Source organism: Mesocricetus auratus, unplaced genomic scaffold, assembly GCF_017639785.1.
Source record: "Mesocricetus auratus isolate SY011 unplaced genomic scaffold, BCM_Maur_2.0 Super-Scaffold_100008, whole genome shotgun sequence".
In the NCBI taxonomy this organism is placed as follows: Eukaryota; Metazoa; Chordata; class Mammalia; order Rodentia; family Cricetidae; genus Mesocricetus; species Mesocricetus auratus.
In genome coordinates, this window is record NW_024429192.1 from 22,861,575 (window position 1) to 22,883,294 (window position 21,720).

A 21,720-nucleotide genomic window follows, 5' to 3' on the forward strand; every position below is an offset into this window, starting at 1 on the left:
TCACCCACAACAATGGTAACTATGGAAGCAACACAGCAGCATGTTACTTTTACATTCTGACACTGTGCAAACGGCTAATTAGTGTGGCCCTGTTTTAAAGCTATTTCCGTTCTAAGTCTTCCATTCGATGTCCCTTTTCTAAGGTACTGACATGCAATGAAACCTGTTATTCCTCATTTTTTTGTGTGCATTGCACATTCTTCCTGCACCTAATTCTCTCAGATACTGTAACTCCCTATGATTTATCAACAGTAAGCATTTCTTGGAGGCTTTCTTGAAGGACTCTGTATTCAGATGGTCACTTCTATCCTAAGGCTGATAACCACACACATACTCACACACTAAAACAATCATACAGACATGTAAGTTACACAGAACATGCAGACATTTTACTTAGGACACATACAATAAAAATGAGCTTTAAAAGCAAAGAAATACCAGCTACACAGCAATGAAACAAAAGCCTCCCACTTACCTGGAATAAGCTGAGCCAGAAGGAGATGCTTTCTTGACAGGATGAGGAGTGATGTCATGACCAGAAGAGGAAGGTGTTTCCATTTCATCTTTACCCCTCCCTTACATTACATCAGCCAGTGACACAGATGTATGTTATCTGGGGAGACAAATAAACAAAAAACACAGGAATTGTTTGTATTAAGTGAAGTAAGTTGAATACTTAATTTTGGTATGAAAACCTGTAGGTCACATAGACTTGAAAGTCTACTTTTGAGATGATAGAAGATTTTTTTCTTGGTTTTTGAGACAGGGTTCACAGAGATGACAAGATATTTTTAAATAAAGTCAGTTATGCAAAATATATGCCATATATATTATCATCCCCGACATTCATACATGTGTTTGTTTTCCATGATTTCAGTTTACCAGGACAAATGCTTTTCAAACATTGGGACATGTTATCAGAAGAATAAAGAAGGAAATTTTCAATAAAATATTTTATGGATTAAAAAAACATATTCCCATAATTTAATTTTAGAAAAGTACTGAGGTTGTTCTGAACTCTGAGTTGTTAGTTACTTACTGCATTTTATTTATAAAGTAAACTTTACATAGATACACATCTACGGGAAACACAAATTAAACAGAACTTGGCACTACAGCTCAGGTATTCGCTGTAGGTCTCGGAATGTATCCTGTGTATATGGGGATACATCTGAACATCTAAAACAAATATGGGATTTGTTAGTTTTAATTCATTTTCAGACACATTAGTCACAATTGATTCCTTTATTTTCCTTAACTTTCACAGGCTGGAAGTAATTGTTTTATTTTTAGTCCTCTTACACTTAGATAAAACATGCCTATTACATGCACAAAATTTTGAGATTTCCTTTCAAATATCAATCATTTATTATGGGACAGAAACTGTGTCTATGCAAAAGAAAAATTCAAAAACTTCCACTACATGTATTAACAATGCAAAGTCACTTTAATGACAATAATTCAGAGACAAACACATTAAAGAAATGAATAGAGTTTCTACTGTAAATAAGGATGTCTGAACTGGTCATGGAGGACATAGAGACATATAAGGTAGTATCCATGTATATCATGAAAATTAAAGCCCATGTCTATTGACATGAAGAATTATGGAATGAAGCCATAGGAATGTATATAGATGTCTTACTACTTTTTCAAAGAACTAACATCATACCTTAAAAGTGATACTTTTAAAAAGAAGTATTTTACTTATACTGAATGTGAACACAGCTGTCTAGAATATAAGGAAAATTTAAACAATATTTTCTTTATACATCGTAATGTACATTCTGTAGCTCCTGCATATAAATTGTATTATACAGAGAGAAACTTTATAGCATATCACATATAAAATATATTCATAATATATTTTCTAATAATATGTCAATATACTCAGCCTACTACAAGGGCAGTTGCTCTTTGTATAGATACAGTTTTTCAGAATATAATGGTACAAAAATTGGAGAAGAGTAGGTTGTCAAGATGGCCCAGCCAGTACAGGTACTACCAACACCCCTGACATTCTCAGTTCAATCCCCACAACCCAAGTGGTGTTAGAGATTGTATTCTCTGTTCTTTATACCACATTGTGGTACACATTTGCTGACGTATGTATTCAGACAGAGGGAAGATGAAGAAGAGAGAGAGATAAATGAACCCAAAACTATTTTTTAAATGAAGAAAACTGGGCTGGAGAAATGGCTCAGAGGTTAAGAGCAAGGCTGCTCTTTCAGAGGTCGTGAGTTCAATTTCTAGCAACCATATGGTGGCTCACAACCATCTACAATGAGATATGGTACCCTCTTATGGCACTCAGGCAAAAAAACACTGTATGATTAATAAATAAATAAAATTAAAAATGAAGAAAACTGAGAATAATGAAACAGGAAATACCAAGACTGGTGATGAGGAATCACTGTAGAGCTTACTGGCAATCACATAATCTAAATGACTCATACCACAATTAAAGATGAAGAAAGGACAAATTAACTTTGTGAAGAGCCAGAACAGAAACTCACAGTATTGAAGCATTTATAATTAGTGTTTTTAAAGGACATAGTAGTAAAATGAGGGTTTAGGCATTTTACACAATATGCATATGTGCTACAGAATTTGGCAATTTATCAAATTTCTAAGTCGGGAAGTCAAAATATATACTTATTTAACAGTATTTTCTGTCAAACATAAATCAGTCTAGTACTAAATAAAGAGAACATTATTTAGAATTACCATTACCCAAGTCTTAATTCTTGGTGACACTCAAAATGCCAACTGCAGAGAAATTGACTGAAATCTGTAAGTTTATCTGCACATGACTATTGCTATTTGATCTGTTGGAGTTGCATTGTCCTTGCTGTAATACTTATAACTGCAGAGTTCACTACACAGGTCTCATTCAGCAAAATGCCAAGTCCTGCCAGAGAGTTCTTGGGATAACTGGGAATGAATTATTTGATCAAGAATTTTGTAAAATTGTCTTTTCAGAGCCAGAATTTTGCCTCGAATAAATAATATCTGCTACAGTATTTACACATGTACTATCTGCCTTCTGTGTCTTAGGGCTAGTGTTGTTAAAACAGAACTTACCCTGGTGTCACAATCATCAGTGATATTCTGTGCCCACATGATCTTTCACGCAATATACGTGCTGTGTCAAGTGAGGGAATGGACAGACACATGAGCATAGCTTAGATGAAAGGTTCATTGTTGTTGGTTTGGTCCTCAGAGATTGTGTCAGCAAGGTCCATCCCAAGCATTTCTGCTTGAAATGGGCTTTGGTATCACGTTTTCCCTCTTTTGGTTTGTGCTTGTCTAAGAGGTTTCTGTTCCCATTTCTTCTCCAATATTTAATTACTACAGAGGCCTATGGACACTGGGGATAAACCTGAAATCTTTGATTTTTTAAAAATTTATATAAGCTCATTTGCCTCAAACTGTGATGCTAATAAGAGAATCCAAAGATATATATGCTGTTCATTTCTGTTATTAATTGAATGTAATTACTTGTTAAAGGACAGTGGCACATTTACCTGAATTGTGTTTCTTCTTCTGTGTGGTTAGTTACATACTGTTTTCTTAAAAAATAAATTCAGCTTATTTTAAGTATACAGTTGATTTAACTTGTTAAGATTATATTACTCCAAAGTACATAGTAACTTAAATATCTGCTGTGTTTTGTGTATTCTTCAAGTAGAGCCAAATGATTCAAAATTACATATTAAATGCCTACTAATGTTACACAACTTTAAGAAAATGCATCCAAATCCAAAATGGCAATTGAATTATTTGCTATATCACAACGATTTAGGGTAGCAACAAACATGAATGAAAAAAAAACAATGAAATGATTCCTAATTCTTCTGTGCTCACATATTGGTGCCTTGTCCAGCCATTAACAGAGAACCTTCCTCTGCCAGGAGAGTGGAACAGATGCAGAGACCCAGAGCCATACATTATACAGAGAGGGATCTAAATCGGAGGTCCTTTGGAGCTCTGAGAAGCTGGTGTAAGGAAAGGAAATATTGTAGGAGTCAGAGGGGATGGAGGACACCTGAAGAACAAATCAACTAACCAGAGCACACGTCCTCCCAGATATGGCCACCGTGGAGCCTGGATGGGTCGCATCAGGCCCTCTGAGTATATGTAGTGACTGCTAGCTTGGTGTTCTGTGGGACTCCTAACACAGAGAGAAGGTATATCTGTAATGCTTTTTCCTGCTCTTGGGACTCTTCCTCCAATTGGGTTGCCTTGTCTAGCATCAATCTGAGAGCTTTCGCCTTGTCTTAGTGTGTCCTGTTTGGTTGATGTCTCTTAGAGGCCTGCTCATTTCTTAAGGAAAACTGAAGGGGAGTGTCTCTGGGAGAGAAAGAGGATGTGGGCAGGTGGGGCTGAGAGGAATGGAGGGAGGTGACACTGTGGTTGGGATATAATATCTAACAGAAGTATCTATTTTCAATAAAAAAGAAAATGCATTCTTAAACATTTAAAAAACATTAAATTTTGGAGTAGTTAATTTTAAGCAACATTAAATTGAAGACTAGGGTAAGAATTCTCATACCTCCTGTTCAGGGCACACATAGTCTCTCCTGCACACATATACTATCAAGATATTTCATTTGCTAAGAACCCACTATTACCACCCAAAGACAAGAGGTTACATAATGTTCATCTATGGAGTTTTGTATTTCATGTATTGGACAAATATATACCATGGTTATGCTACTCCAAGGATAGGTTTCCTTTCCACAAGCATCCTCAAAGGTTTTACTCCTCATTCCTTTCTCTATTCATTAACACTGATTGCTCTAGTGTCTTGGTGGTTTTGCGAATTCCAACACTGCACAGAGTTAGAACCAGACAGAGCATAAGATGTCAGTCTGGCTTATTTCATTTGGTTAAAAGAATGTAAGAATTGTCATTGTATTTCCAAGGCTTGCAAGGCAAACACATTTTCAGCTTTAAGAAGCATTCTATTGACTTTATATCCTGTAGCTGGTTTATATCTTCACCGAACAGCATCTTGATTTTGTCTACATTTTGACAACTGTGAATAAAGCTGCTATGCACAACCATGTGCAGATTTTTGTGTGAACATAGATATATTTTAACATGTATTATTAAATAACAATTTTCCTTGTTGCATCCTATGGCAATATTGAGTTGAATGTTCAAAAAATGGCAAAGGATTTCAAAACGGTGATGCCACATTGCATTTCTTCTAATATTAAAAATAAAGTACCACTGCATGGTGTCCTTGCAGGAATTGGTATAAACAGTGGTCTTCATGCTGTCCATCCTGTTAAGTGTGAGACAGAATAAGCTCTGTAAACTTTCCGGTGGTGACTTATAAATGTGCATTTCCAGGCAGTGAATGGTCTGAAATTCGTAGCGGTGTGCCTGGCATCTGGTTACCTTCTTCAGGGACATGCCTATTATAGATGGTTGGCTCAATTTTAATTGTTCTTCTTCTCTTTCCCTGTTCATTTTGGAGGTTTAAGGATTTGGGGGTGCTTTGCCTGCATTAAATAACAATCCTTGATTTGTTCTGTCTCCTGCATACTTTCTTATTATCCTCACCTTATCTTTTACTTTTACTGAGTGTGTCTGTTCCGAAGTAGTGATGTTTAATTTTAATGAGGTTTAACTCTTTTCAATACCTTGAAATATCTTAAAATGTTTTACTTTCATATTCATCCTATAAGAAAGTACGCGAAGTTAGAACATTGCCTTAATTGGCAATTAATCACACTTCTTGGGATAGAACAACTTATTTTAGTGTAAATGCCAGCTAATTCTGTATGTATATAACACAATGTTTATTGTTTGAGTATTAAAATACAGTGCTTCAGGATAGAAGGACAATTTACCTGTGGCATATATATTATAAATATATATGTTATATATTATGTATATTATATATATCTATAATCAGCAGTTTTAGTTCAAATGAATGGTTTTCATTTCAAATGAAAAAAGATATGCTAACACTTTTTTTTCTTTTTTTTAAATTTTATTTTCCAGTTTAAATTTAGATAAGAAACGAGGTTGCTTCACAAGTCAGTTCCAGGTCCCTCTCCCATTCCTTCCCCTCCTCCCGTGCCCTCCCCCCCCAACCACCCCCGTTATCCCCTCATTCCCCCAGGGAGGGTGAGGCCCTCCATGGGGGTGTCCATAGTCTGTCATTTCATATAGGGCAGGGCCTAGACCCTTCCCCAAGAGTTCAGGGTGAGAGTGCACCTCACATTGTTCTATGGGAGTCCAAAGTCCGTGTGTATACTTGGGATGGGTACTGATCTGCTGCCCAAGGCTCAATAGATTCCCTAGGCCTCCTCACTGACACCCAGATTCAGGGGGTCTTGATCAGTCCCATGCTGGATTCCCAGGCTGATGCCTGGGATTCAAGAGTTAACCTTTGTCTGGTCAGCTGTTTCTGGTGGTTAAACCAGCCCAGTCTTAATCCCTTTGATCATCAGTCCTCCCTCTCTGTTACTGGCTTTCTTGAGTTCAGCTCAGTACTTAACCAAGGGAGTCTGCCTCTTCTTCGATCAGCCACTAAATGAAGTTTCTGTTTCCCAGACACTCTGGCCATAGGATTGTAGGCTGGCACTCCCCAGATCTATGTCTAAAATCCATATATGAGAGAGTACATGCCATGTTTCTCTTTTTGTGACTGGGTTACCTCACTCAGGATGGTTTCTTCTACTGTCATCCATTTGCCTGCGAATCTGCTAACACTTTTTGAGTAAAAATAATTATAAACATTGTGAAAAACCTATTACATTGACAATGTAACTGTAAGAATATTGGATATATTGTGCATTTAAAAATACAATTTAATTTCCAATGTAAATATGTTTAGATAGTATATGATAGCATTCAGCTAAACACAGGTGGTTAAAATAACAATTTGTATGTAGTTGGTGCTATTATCTAACAGTATACTTTGAATGTTGGAAAATTTGTATTCTTTCGGTTGTAGCTATCTCAGTTGTGTAATGGAATAATAGTAATAACCACATCAAATGTTTGAGTGAACTATCATAATCATCTGCAGCAGCAACACATAATTGAGATCATTAGTGTAGTTGTCTATTAGAGTTTGTGTTCTGTCTTCTGATATCAGTTAAGATTGGTATTACAATTAGCAATTTCAAATGGCATCTAATGAGTTTACCTGAGGGTGTGATAGAACTGAACTTGTATTGACATTTACATATTACTTGACATTTAAAATTATATTAGAAAGCTTAGTTTGCATGACATTATGGTTTTGAATTATATTAGTAATATTTATTGAGATGTGATTTATCCATGACCAAATGAACAGAGTAATTAAAAAGGTCAGTCTTGAAAAATTAATGGAGACATGAAACATCTATGTTAATTTTAACAAGGAGCTGTTGTTAAAAGACTAATATGTTATACATATGTGCAGTAATGTATAATTTGGCCAAAGTACACTAAAAAATCTAATAACTAGGGTTCTAATTTTTTATGAGAGAGTTTCATTTTAATATAGCTTGGAAAAATCCTGTTTGTGCTGAATATTAGTTAAGTTTCATAAGAAAGGCATATATTTTATGTGGGAGTTTAAAGAAAATGCCTCCCAAAGGGTGTGACACAATGAGGAGGGGGGCTTTGTTGGAGTGGGATTCCTTATTGGAGGAAGTGTGCCACTGTGGGGGTGAGTTTGGAGATCCCATATATGTTCAAGACATGTCTAGAGAGACAGACTACTTCCTGTTGCCTGGGCAAGATGCAGCACCATGTCTGCCTGCACAGTCATGTCCCACCATGATGGCAATGGAACTGAACTTCTGAACTGGAAGCCACTTCAATTAAATGTTTTCCTTTATAAGAGTTGCTGTAGTCATGGTGTCTCTTCATAGCAACAGAAACTCTAATTAAGACAGTTAATTATACAATAAAACAAAGTGAGAATTATTTCCTTTGGCATATATTCTGCATTTCTTTCAAGGGCGTGTTCCCATTTTTCACTTCCTAAATTGGGAATCTGGTGCCTATTGTTTAGTTTTTTTATTTTGCTTAGTTGACTTTTATTTGGTTTTGATAGTAAAGAAACAACACAGGATTTCCAGAATTTATCCTCCTGCAATTCTACTGTACTCTTCCATTTTCCTATTCCATTAACACTTAAAGTGATCTGAGAAACTAAACAATTTTGAAGATCTTTAATTCCAAGAATCATGTTAAGTTTTAAATAAACAATTCCACCAGTCAAAAGCTGATAATCTTAGTAATGTTCAACAAAAGAAGAAATCATTATCTTGAAATCTCTGTCATAGTTCTTGGTAAAGGAGGCACTATTTTTGCCAAAGCAATAGTTATAATTAAGGATTGACTGCCAGATTTTGTGATATCAAAGATAAAATTACTAGATTCATTATAGACTTTTTTGTTATAAAGACAAATTAGATAGCAATTTATACACAGGCTATTAAAAGTTTTGCCTTTCTATATAATACTGATTGTAATTTTGCTTCTAGAGCTATATTTCTATAGCTGAGTTTTCTGAATTGTTTTAAAAATCGAAGAATTCAAAAGTTAGTGGCTTTGACTGGACTACAGTTGCAATGATAATAAGTATGTTTGAATAGTTAACCTATCAGGAGCTGCCTGCCTCACAGCCAAGAGTCAAATATGTGTGAAACACATATATTCTCTTTAAATCATAACACTAGATAATTTATTGCATATAGTTAGAAAAACTGGAGACGATATAATTGCTCATGAATGATGGGTACCCAGAGTGAGAATGTTAGGCTTTAACAGAAGTGCTGAAGTCACACAGCTGCAGTCCCAGAAAGAATTTTCTTTGATAGGGGTTTTGTATGCAGATAAGGTTGTAAGGACAATATGATCTACCAAATTAGAAGCAAATAACATGAAACATACACATGACATTTAATAGCTTACCTATGTAATGGTTGGTCACATTTAAGTTTAAAAAGCATCTTTCAGATAAGGATGCAGAATCAGATGCTTTAAAGAAAGTATCTGTATGAATACATGTAATTAGCAAATCAGTGAACTGGAACCTAGACAACCATTTCTTCATAACATTATCAAATTATCATAGAATGAGAAGGTTATTAATTCAAGGTTTTACTTATAATCAGAGTGATGGAATATAGAAGTTAAGGCTTGGCAGAAATTTATTATTTGAAGAGGAAAGTCATTGAATAATAGAGTATGTGCAGAAATAACATTTAGGAGCAAATCTGAAAGAATAGAGAAACGTGGTAAAACTTGATAGATATACCAATGCAATGTCAACAACTTGGTAATGAGCAGGAAATAGAGAAAAAATAACATCTTCATGGTGGTGTTTCCAATATTTCAAAAATTTCAAGTTAGGAAATAGAATACCAGTAAAAAATAAGACACCTATCTTAACGCATGTTTGTGTGTGTGTGTGTGTGTGTGTGTGTGTGTGTGTGTGAGCTGTCAGTGCAAAGAAAAATCCAGCTACCCTTGGTTGTGAGTTTTAGAAGCTACCAGTTAACTGACTTTTACTTTAGAGCTCTCTAGAAAATAGAACTAGACATTTATTATTATAGAGAGCTCTAAAGTAAAAGTCAGTTAACTGGTAGCTTCTAAAAAACTCACAACCAAGTGTAGCTGGATTTTTTCTTTGAGGTCTATAGTTAGTGGTAATAGAGGTACTAAGAGCTGGTTACTGTTTTCTTTAATTGGAGGCACATTTCACTTGAAAGAAGAAGAATTCAGCAGTGTATAATAGCTTACCAAATGCAGGTTTAATGCTTTCAAATAGACAAAGAAACCTGAAAAAAATTATTACCGACCTCTTGCTAAGTGGGAACATTTTATGACTTCCAGGAAGAGTCTATTATTTGAAAATAGTCTTATATAAAAGCAGAGTACTTAAAGAATTTTAGGGTTGAATTGTTTAAACCATTTACTTCTTTTTGTATTTTAACAACACTTGTAATTCATTCATATTGTATTTGATTTAAGAGTATGGAATAAACTTAGACAATTCTTTCATAACAAGGTAGACAAATACTATACATTAGAAAATATCTAAATTGCCCTTAGTTCTCAATTATTAAATCCTACACTTCAAAGGGTCATTATGATTATTCACTTTTCTTTATGTATGTGGGGGGTTGTTCCCAAAACAGAAGGAAATAAAATGATTTGAAACAAAAAGAAATTAGGGGAAATTATTATTGAGATTGAGAGGCAATGAAATGAAACTATTAAGGCAAACTTGAAAAATTTAGCTACAAGGCCAAAATAAGGGACTCTCAGAAGTTTGTCAGTTCATTGCTAAGGGATTCTTGCTCTGCACGCACAACCATATTCATATTCATATTCATACAATGGTTCTGTTTGGGCAGATCATAAGTTTTCAGTAATTTCACAAAAGACTAGATCATTTTCATCACCTTCAAAGGAAACAGTTGTTTAAATATACTCAGAAGCAACTCAGGGCAGAGTGATTACCCTGAGGATATATAGAAAGAATGCAGTGTTCTGAGACTCTTATAAATGCACACTATAAATTATGTGATTAAATCTGGGTCTGGAATTGCAAAGAAACAAGAGCAAAAAATATTTTCTTTCTTTCTTTACACAGTCTCCCAAGACACTTAAAATTTTCTATGGGATTCACACATTCATTCATTATATTTGGATACATAATAAGGAAAAGTAATTTGAGTCATGCAACTTTTAAAATCTTATTATTTGATATATGGAATTCAGAAGAAATAATCATTTTGCCAAACATTGTTTGCTACTATTGATGAATCAGCAGAGGTATAGTACTATTTCATGTCCACCAAAATAAATTTTTAGTACTTATAAATTTTCTATGCATTTAATACTGTTATTTATTCATTCTTAGAAAAGAATTAAAATGAAACAATACTAAATATTAGTACAACATTTTCACTCTCCTATTGTGTGTAGGCAAGATTTTTCTCAATTACCAGTTTCAGGTTACTGATAATATTCAAGAACAAATTATTCTTATCTTATTTTATTTTGGAGCAATAATAACTATTCCAAACATGAAGAATGTGGGCCTTCTTCCAACCCAGAATGTAAAGCACATGCCAGAATGATTGACATCTTCAAATAAAGTAATATGAGAAAAGCCTCAAGGGAGTCAAACTAATGATCACTAAACATTGTACTTAATGTTTGCTCTCCATGCAGCATGTTGAAGACAGCTCTTCAACAGTACTTGAAAACAATACGAGCACAACATGTGGGTTAAATACTCTTAATGGACTGCATTCCTAGAATGAATATATGCATTTCAATATTAATCTATAAAATCAATGAGACAGTAGGAATTGCTAGTCCACTGCTGACTAAGGTGTTTCATCAAACTGATAGAGAAGCCACCACGTATAACAATAAACGCTGCTCTATCCACACTATATGATGAAGATAAACAATAGTTTCTAGAGGGAAGCTACCATAATCATTAAAGAATCAATGCTAAATTAAACTGCACAAATCCTCAGAGAGAAAAGAAAGGTGGGGAAACACAGAGGTAAATGCAAAGGGCTTCAAATCAATTTCTCATCCCAACCATTGAGAGGTTCATTAGTATTGCTCACACATAGACAAAAGGATGCACCAAAAAGAACATTGTGTCTTCTTTTCACTTTAATTAAGTAGTGGCTGTAGGCAGAACAAGCTTTAAGTCTTCCTAAAATGTTTGCACTCACACATTTCTAGAAGAAAATCCAATAGACAATTTTATATAAATAAAATTGAGTTGCCCAGAGTTTTCTTTTCCTATTTCTCCTACTTTGAGGCTAAAATCAAAACCGTGTATATCAAACATTTTTTCCAGAATAAATATTCAATTCACAAAGATAGTTCTTTAAAAGTACACTCATGTATATCAAGACAAAAGGAAGCAGTTTTCAAACAAAAGCAATTTTCAAAATGCTGTGCTCATATTAGCTCAGCCAGATGAATCCTCTGCCCAATTGACCTTCAATCATATTGTTCATTTCATCATTCTGATGAAAATTAGTGGGACACATGATGTTTGGGCATCCTAGCTGAAAGAATATCCAGTTGCAGACAGATATCTGTGAGCAATGTCATCCTTCAACTAGTGCAGCATGGAATCACACATCAACAGTCTCCCTATTCTTGTAAGGCCTGTCTTAGATAAGTGAGAGTTCTACAACATTGAAAAATGTTCTGGCAGTTTTTCTAATGCTACACATGAAAGTGGTTTAGCTTAACATGTTGAAAGTGAGGTTAGAGTAGGAATTAACAGCGAGAAAAAACAGAGTAGGATTAATGGGGAGAGATGGGACAATGGATGCAGCAATCATTAACCAATTCTACAACAAGTGAGGGTTCCTTGATGCATAATTTCCTCTGTTTTCAGAAAATAGCATGGGCCTCTTTCTCTTGTGCTTTACATGATTGAAAATATTTGTCTTTTGACTTTGTTTTGTCTCTCAGTTTAAACTTAAGTAAACTCAGGTATATGGCAAGTTATTGGTGAAAACAAACTACAACATGTTCATATGTCAATGAATATGAGTGTCTGAAGAGGTTTTAGAAAAAAGGATATATTTAATGGAAGAGCATTTTGATTCTAGAATCACTAATCTTAAAGAAAAACAAAGCAACATTATAACAAAATGTATATTAAGAAGACCTTGCCTTTGTTTCTCCTCCTTTATTTATTTTGTCTAAAACTTTATATGAGAATGTTGTTTGTGCTACCACAGCATACAAAAATGAGTAAGACAAACATGGTATGCACTCACTCATATATGGATATTAGACATAGACCAAAGGATTACCAGCCTACAATCCACACCTCCAGAGAAGCTAGGAAACAAGCAGGACCTGAAAATACATGTACATGGTCTCACAGAGAAGCAGAAAGGAACAAGATCTCCTGAGCAAATTGGGAGTATAACGGGAGGGGAGAAGGATTTGGGAATAGAGAAGGGGAGAAGAGGAGCGTGCGGGGGGGGGAGGATTGAGTCGGGGAAGAATAGGGGAGAGTAAGAAAATAGATACCTTAATAGAGGGAGCCATATAGGCTTAAAGAGAAATATGGCACTGGGGAAATGTCCAGAGATCTATAAAGATGACCCCTATTAAGTATCTAAGTTAATAGTGAAGAGGCTACCTTAAATGCCCTTCCCCTATAATGAGATTGATGACTACCTTATATGCCATTCTAGAGCCTTCATCCAGTAGCTCATGGAGGCAGAAACAGAGACCCACAGCTAAACACTGAGCTGAACTCCTGGAATTCAGTTGTAGCAAGCAAGGAGTGATGAGCATAGGAGGCAAGGCCAGGCTAGGGAAACCAGCAGAAACAGCTGACCTCAGCAAGGGGGAGCTTATGGACCCCAAACTGACAGCTGGGAAACCAGCATAGGACTGAACCCGGCTCCCTGATGTGTTAGTTAGAAGGCCTAGGAAATCTATAGGACCTCTAGTAGTGGACTAGTGAACAATTGAACTTTGAGAACCCCTTCCCCATAGAGGGATTCTCAGCCTAGACACATGGGGGAGGGCCTATGCTCTGCCCTAATTCATGTGACAGACTTTGATGATCCCCCAAGAAAGGCTTCACCCTCACTGGGCAGCAGAAGGGGTACGGGATGGGGATTGGTGAGGGGTATAGAATGATAGGAGGGAGAAGGAACTGGGAGTGATATGTAAGATAAGATTGTTTCTAATTTAAATAAAAAATGTGTAGGGTGGTTTCAACTAATGCAGATATTCCTCTGTTGTACATGACACTCACCCAGATAAGTTAAATTGTAGATATGGATTGGGCCAAAACAGTTTAAGTTTTGAAGAAGTAGAAAATTATTTACCAAAGTAGTTAGTGAGGAAGGACTGGAGACAACAGGTTTTTTAAAGGATCAATAAGCATGGTCTTACTGCAGGGTTACAGGGATCTGTGTGCAAGGCTGTGACACAGGAGATGAGACAGGCCGGTAAGAATGAAACAAACATATAACAGGATTTAGTGAAAACCACTCTTAAAAGAGGTGAGTTGGACAAGGCCATTTTCTTTGACTTAAGTTCTGTGAACTTGAAGCACAAAAGCACAAATCACTAGGTTTCCCAGATCATAGCATAATATTCTGCCAATCTCTCACATTGCCTGCTGTGTGGGAAGCACTAAACATTTGTTGAATTAATGCTTGGTTGAATGGGCAGAGTAATATGAAACTGAAGTAATAATTTGCAGAGTAACACAAGTGCAAACATGAAATCTATAACGTTCATAAGGACCCTAATCTATGACGAATGCTTTGATATCAATAAGAAATCATCACCGCTAAAGATACAGTGCTTCCAACCATACTTATCACTATTGGCCAGAACAAATTGCATTTGAATTTTCTTCTTACTTGCTTTTACTTTATATAAAAATTAATACCAAAGACACTTACTCGATTGTGTATCCCTATGTGTAGACCTAAAACTAATTAAGTTCTATTGGGAAACATGTTGTAGCATCATTTTTACAAAGAAGGGACATTTAAATTCAAGTATAGTACATGGGGTTTGGTTTTTAAGTGATTAAATAAGTATGTTTCCATAGCTCTTTGTATTATATAATGGTATTAATTTATAAGCTGTGAGTATATTACACATTAATACTTAAATGAGCTGTAAATTTTTCAATTACTTAGGAGCAATAGCTCTAGAGATATCATTTTCCAAGATGCACATATAGTGTATTCAATCTTAGCAATTGCCTTCACTTGTACCGGGTTAGTTTATGAAGATATAGCAGCAGGGTGAGCACAAACGGAGCAAGCATTACATTCTAGGCTATTAATAACATTATAGTAGGAATGACATTAATGAAGTAACAGAAGAGTGGGCCAAAGGTCATTTTCATACGTCAACATGTACAAAGGCATGACAAAAAGATCACACACAAAAGACTGAATGAAAAGTGAGGAACATTTGTCTCTGAGTGACATACATTCTGAAAGCAAAGGAGTTTGAAATTCATTTAGCTTTAAACCACTCAGTGTTCCTTTAAATGTCTTCCACAGGGCTAGAAATGGAGGATTCAATTTTCAGAGATAATTGTGTCCAATAACTGCCTCACTCCTTTTCAGCAAGAATCTGATAAACACCTAATTACTACCCAAGCGATTTTACTGTTCCTCAGCTGAGCTGGTAAGAAGTACTGGCAAGGCATGACCATTTAGCACATCTGGAGGGTAATACAATCTCATCATAAATTCATTCACTTATTAACCTAATGAAATCTTAACAACATATCTGAGAAATCACTTATTAGCCTAACAAAAGAACATCCATTTTAACACAAAATCAGTGATGGCTATAAAATTTCTTTACCAAGCCTCATCTGAAACAATCAGTTATCACAAAACATACATGATGTTACAATTGCAGTTTACATTATATGGCATTATATGGCAAAACTTTGGTCAACTATACTGATTATGTCAGATTATGATGTAAGCATCAATGTATTTATATTTTTGTTGCTAGTTTTCAGCTTAACTCTTTAAATGAAAAATGAAAACAGATATGCATACTTGAATATTCATTTTATATGCACATGAACACTCAAGAGGGCTCTACACTACTTTTGAATGTTAGTTCCTGTCTGATTCTTTGTCTTTAACTATTATGTCCTTTTATATTCCATGTTGTCATGAGTATTTCAGGGCCTTAAACTAAGGGTCAATATCATGCTGTCATGGTTTGCATATGATAAAGACTTGGTCCCTAGGTGATAGTTGGATGTTTTATATTCCCTTGTTGTAGTGGGAATCTATGGGAGAGTTTTGGGTCATTGTGGGTACTTTCTTCAAAACTAGTTCTGGTGGGAATTTAGAAAGGATTATATGAGTGAGGTTAGCTCTGCCTTCCTTTCCTTTTCCTTTTTGCTGTTAGTGTTTATTCTATCACACATTCTTTCCATTGCTACCTAATCATAATGAATCCCTTACCCAATGATGCCAATGCTTCCCTTCCTCCTCCTCATATTCAGACTTCAAAACCTCTCCTTTGTTCACTAGAAATCAATTTCGCATATTACATTAAAGTAGTACAGAGCTTATTTATACATTTGATATAATATCTAGTAAAATCGCCCTGGCCTCAAACAGATAACTGTAAGTTGTCTTCTCCCTCTGCTCATGGAAATGATATGCTTTCTCCAAGTCACTACATTGCCTTATTCCATAGTATATGTGTCTCCTTTAGTAACAGAATGACTCAGAAATGATTAATACCCTATAGAACCACACTGACTAAAATGAAGCCAAGATGTATCCAGGCTTTAAGGGAATATGCCATAAGGTTGGTGCAATTAAAACAGAGTTGTTGCATTGTGAATATCCATCAGAACAAATTAAATGACTAATGATATCTAATAAAATGATCTCATATGAAATGTTTGATATATTGACTTGCACTAAACACAGTACCCAAATAAGCTTAGATGTAAGTCATTCTCTAGTGCATATTGTTGTAAAAGTGTAGTGTAAAAACCATGTTCCAGGCCCCAAGCAAACAGTGAACATCTAGAAAATGATTCATCTTGAAGTTTACCATATTTCAGCAAATTATACACAAGTTTCTCTGTGTATGAGTTTTCAGTAAACATTTTTATTTTAAAGATAAGAGAACAAGCCAGGCGGTGGTGGCACACTCCTTTAATCCCAGCACTCGGGAGGCAGAGGCAGGCGGATCTCTGTGAGTTCGAGGCCGGGCTGGACCGATAGCCTCCGAAACAATACAGAGAAACCCTGTCTTGTAAAAACCAAAAAACAAACAAAAAAAAGATAAGAGAACAAGCATGTGGCAGAGAGAATTTTATTTCTTTTTTTAAATTACCTTTTGCATTTTTCTTACCAGTATTTGCCATGATTTCCACTTCTGGTCAGAGAATATATAAACAAAGAGAAACATTTACAATTCAGCCATTGTAAGAAAACTATGAGTGAAAACAGGAAAAAAAGATGTGATTTTTAAAAATACTGAAATTTGAAAAAATATCAAAATTTGAAAATTTTCAATACATTGCTTCACTCACTTTACCTTCATTGTTGCAGTAGCATCAAAAAAACCCAGAAATGACAGGAGTGGAGACGGTAGCTCATCCTGTAAAGGATTTTCTGTACAAGCTTAGGAAACTAAGTTTGAATGTCTAGAACATGTTAAAGAATGTTATGTTAGCATGTCTATATAATCCTAGCCCTCCTATGGTGGTGATATGTGAGGCGAAGACTGGGATCCTCAGAGTTTCACAGGACAGTTGACCTGACATAAGTATTAAGTGGGAAACAACAAGAACATAATTCTGGCTAAAACAAGGTTGAAGAGAAGGACCAACCCCCTGGGCTCACACACACGGTGCCATGCACACTTGAATGTACATTTATGAAGGTTCACACACATATATCCTATACAACAAAATCAGGAGTTTCTAAATAAAATTTCACACCATTATCGCTCAGCTTTCCTTTAGTGATATCATTGCATGTATATAGTAGAGATCATTGAATTGCAAGTGTCAGTGTCACTTTCTTGTTTGCAAGAACTCTCAATAAAACAGGTAGACTATATATGTAGGGAAAAGGGGCCAGAGTCAAATCTGACCTTAACCCTGTGCAGAAAACTAACCAATCCTCCAGCAGGAGCTCTAGCCAATGTGAGCTCAGCATTAAAATCTGTCCAATCACCACCCTAGAAGCCCTATAAACCCTATGTCTGTTCAGCTTGTGTCTGTTCCCGCTACCCTACTGTCCTCAGCCACCGTGGCAGAGGGCAGCTGCTCTCCTGGATTCTTCCCTCCCAATAAACCCCTTGGATGAGCTTTGGGTGAATACCTTTTTTTTTTTTTTTTTTTTTTTTTTTTAGCAGTACAGCAGAGAAAACTCTGGGCAGAGCAGAACCAGCAGGGCTGTAACAACTTTGCCAGTGAAACTTTCCCCTGGCAAAGTAGAGTTGTTACACTCAGCTCTCCGCTGTCCTGGTAGCAGACCTGAACTATAGCAATAGCAACTTTGCCCTGGAAACCCTTTCCTGCTGAAGAAAACTGCTACACTGAGCAAACATCCCCAGCTGGAAGAACCTCTCCTGCCAGAGCAGAGCTGATACAGAGGGGAAGCCTTTCCCTGAGGCAGGGCAGTAAGCTGCTATTCTTACTGCTGCCTGTGGTAGTCCTTGGCTCCCTAGCTCCAGGATACCTTTCCATGTGAACTGTGTAACACTCAGTATTCTGTGACTCCAGAGTGCCAGAATACCTGTCCCACCTGATCCATCTGAAATGCCTACAATATGTATGTATGTATGTATGTATGTATGTATGTATGTATTACTCATTGTTCATAAAGAGCTGGCTGAGTGAAAAAAACATATTTTTATATATATACTGGAATTTTAAAAGAGCCTTACCAACTAGGAATATTGAAAACTGGCACAATACCTTGGAGGAAAATAGATCTTTTATATTGCTGAGATTAATACATATCATATTTTTTTTTTTTTGGTTTTTCGAGACAGGGTTTCTCTGTGGCTTTGGAGGTTGTCCTGGATCTAGCTCTTGTAGACCAGGCTGGTCTCGAACTCACAGAGATCCACCTGCCTCTGTCTCCCAAGTGCTGGGATTAAAGGCGTGCTCCACCAACGCCCGGCCACATATCATATTTTTAACAGACTTGTTTACTTAGAAGTAAATTTTAGAACATAATTTATTCATATTGCTACTATTTTGAGTATTAAAGTGATTTGATGATTTATGGTACCTATTAGATATCTGTTTTTTTGAATCTCAAAATATAGGATGATAGACCAATATATAAGGTATGGCTATCATATAATAAAAACATTAACCATACATATTGAAAATATAACAAAAATTATGTAAAATTGAAAAGTTCATTAATTTTAAGTAGGCTATGGGTTCAATATTGTCTGGTATGCATTTCTATTTTTTATTACTTCTTGGATTAATTACTTTTGATGAAAATGAATTTGTAAAACATGGTAGCTTAAGGAACTAGAAGCTGAAAATGATTCTAGGTATCCTTTAATTTCTAAAATAAATTCTTTTTCACTCAGGCTATCTGTTCAGATGCCTACTCATGTGCACAGCACTCCTGGGACAGGAAGATTCTAATTGAACATGATATTTTACAGCCCTGAGACATGTTTTTTATAACCAGGGTATAGAATATTTACAGTTATTATAGAGGCTGATATGTAATAAAAGTCTCACATGATTTAAAACCAAGAGGAGTCTTGGGGCTGAATCCCATTTATGCTGTATTTATGTGATATTGTATCGATTAATTAGTTTCATTTCATCATATAAGTATGTAGGCTGCATTACTTTAAAAATTTGAAGAAAAATACATATGTTTTCAACTATCAACCGTCCTCAATGTGCAACATATCAAAGCTGCATAAATTTGTTTACAAGCTGGTTATATGGAAACACGGTTGTATTTTCTTATTGAGACTATTATTCGATTTCTTGTGCACACAAAACACCTTTTAACTAAAAATGTAGCTATATAATAATTATAATCCTTTTAGCCTTTCTTTGATGTTATGTTTACTCAGATTTCTACATTTCTCAAGGCATTAAATTTTTCTGGCCATGAAACAATTTAATTGGAAATCAGATCTTTCAGTATGTTATCATTGAGCTACATGCTGCCTAGTACACTTACAAGGAGCATTAAGTGAATTGTGGAAATATTTCCCCATGTATGAGAACAGACATTGGACAAAAGATGGATGCCTTAGCAGCCAGTGACACTGGGAAGAAAGGACTTTGCTGGCACTAAGGGTTTTATGTATATAAGATAGGTTGCCCATCTCTTAAATAATGTCTTCTGAATTAAAGTTCAATGACTTCTTGTCCGTTAAATTAACTACTTTTTAAATAAATAAACACAACCTATTAACCTGTTGGATTTAATATTGTAATTGGGCCCACTAAACACATTGAAACAATAAGCAAATCCTTCCTGATTCCAAATTTATGTTTAAAACACTGAAGTCATCTTGGATCACGCTTGACTTCAATCAGTTTTGCAAGGTATGATGGTTAGTACTTGCTGTCACCTTAACTAGACTATAAATTAGTAAATGAGCTTAGTAAAACCCAGTCCCTGTTGTGTTCAAGAGCATATCCAGAGCGAGCTAGCTGGTTAGGATTATGATCTAAAGCAAACAAATGAATAAACAAAGTCTAATTCCATGATAAGTCTATTACATGGCAGCACTGCTTGAAGATGACAAAAGTAGGATGTCAGTACAGGGAGTCAGTCCCTAGAAATGAAAATATCCCCTGAGTCCTTCCTATATACCTCCTTCTCAATCTTATGACTCTTATGCTATGAGATGTTCTGTTCTACTTCCCCAGCAAGATGGAATGACAACTTCAGAATTGTTAAAGAAAACCTATCTCCCTTCCTTTAAATGGTTTATACCAGATCTTATGTCACTGTATAAATAACTCCTATGTTTATGGTCTAGATAACTATGAATCAGAAAAAAAATCATACTTTAAGAAAATTAAAATAATGATTGGAACAAAAGGGTCCAGCTCTAAACAGGTCACTTGGAATGCTCCTCTGAGTCATAGGGAACATTGTTGAAGAAGGGTAGGAGTTATGTAAGGGCTGGAAGATAAGCATGGATTCTTTAAAATGCCACCCTGGATGATTCCAACAACTCTAGTTACTTGCCCTTGGTCTACACAAGACCAACTTTATCCACAAGAAACAAGACAGGAACACAATGCCCTATATTTGTTACTGAAAATTGGGTATCAGTAGTTTGTAGGGAAGGAAGAATAACTATAATTAGTTGTTGACCTGAAATTGTTTCCATTAAGCTCCAATGGATAGTTCCAAACCCACTGTCACACATATGTTCTGGTTAATCTTTGTAGGTCACAAAACAAATAAACATAAACATGAAGAAATGGTTTGTGGAGAGAGAAAGGAGTGGGCAAAAGTGATAAAAAGGAAAAGTCAGTCTGCAAGGCTTACATAATGGAAATTGTATATAGATTAAAAATTGAAATGGGAAAATATTACATTACTAAAATAAATGTAAAAATAGAAAAAAATAAGAACTTAGCATAGATGGGTAAATTATAAACAATAAGGTGATAGATTTAATTTAATTCATATTAGTAATTACATTAAGTCTAAAGATAGAATTAAATATGAATAAAGTTAGATTGGGTTAAAAATATTAACCAATTATAGCATTTTACAACTACAAAAATTCATTTATAATAATATAAAATTAAATTCTACATGGTTCAGGCTGTGGTGGTGCATACCTTTAATCCCAACACTCAGGAGACAGAGGCAGAGACAGAGGCAGAGGCAGACACAGGCAGATCTCTGAGTTCGAGGCCAGCCTGGTCTACAGAATGAGTTTCAGGATAGACTCCAGAGTTTAACAGAGAAACCCTGTCTCGAAAAACCATGAATTTAAAAGAGTGGACTACAGTTTAAATTAAAACATAACCTTGATGTATATGCTTTGTATATGCCCATGGGTGGCCTGTGTCTTTATGAATGGAGATGGAGGAGGGGTGGATGGGGAAGGAGGTAGAGAAAGGGGAGGGCAAGGGTGGGGAGGAGAGCAGGGAAGGGTGACTGGTTGGTATGCAAAATAAATGAAAAATGTTATTTAAATAAA

The 21,720-nt window shown here is 35.6% G+C and overlaps 1 protein-coding gene across 4 annotated transcripts in view; it reads right to left on the bottom strand.

Annotated features, from left to right (window-relative positions):
• The window catches only part of Robo1 (roundabout guidance receptor 1), a 919,114-nt gene that overhangs the window by 799,550 nt on the left and 97,844 nt on the right, over positions 1-21,720 (bottom strand). For all 4 annotated transcript variants that reach the window (XM_040750585.1, XM_040750592.1, XM_040750586.1 and 1 more), the window contains exon 2: positions 476-613. In XM_040750585.1, the coding sequence (XP_040606519.1) occupies positions 476-563 (88 nt within the window). In that variant the 5' untranslated portion in view covers positions 564-613. The remainder of the gene's footprint in view (positions 1-475; positions 614-21,720) is intronic.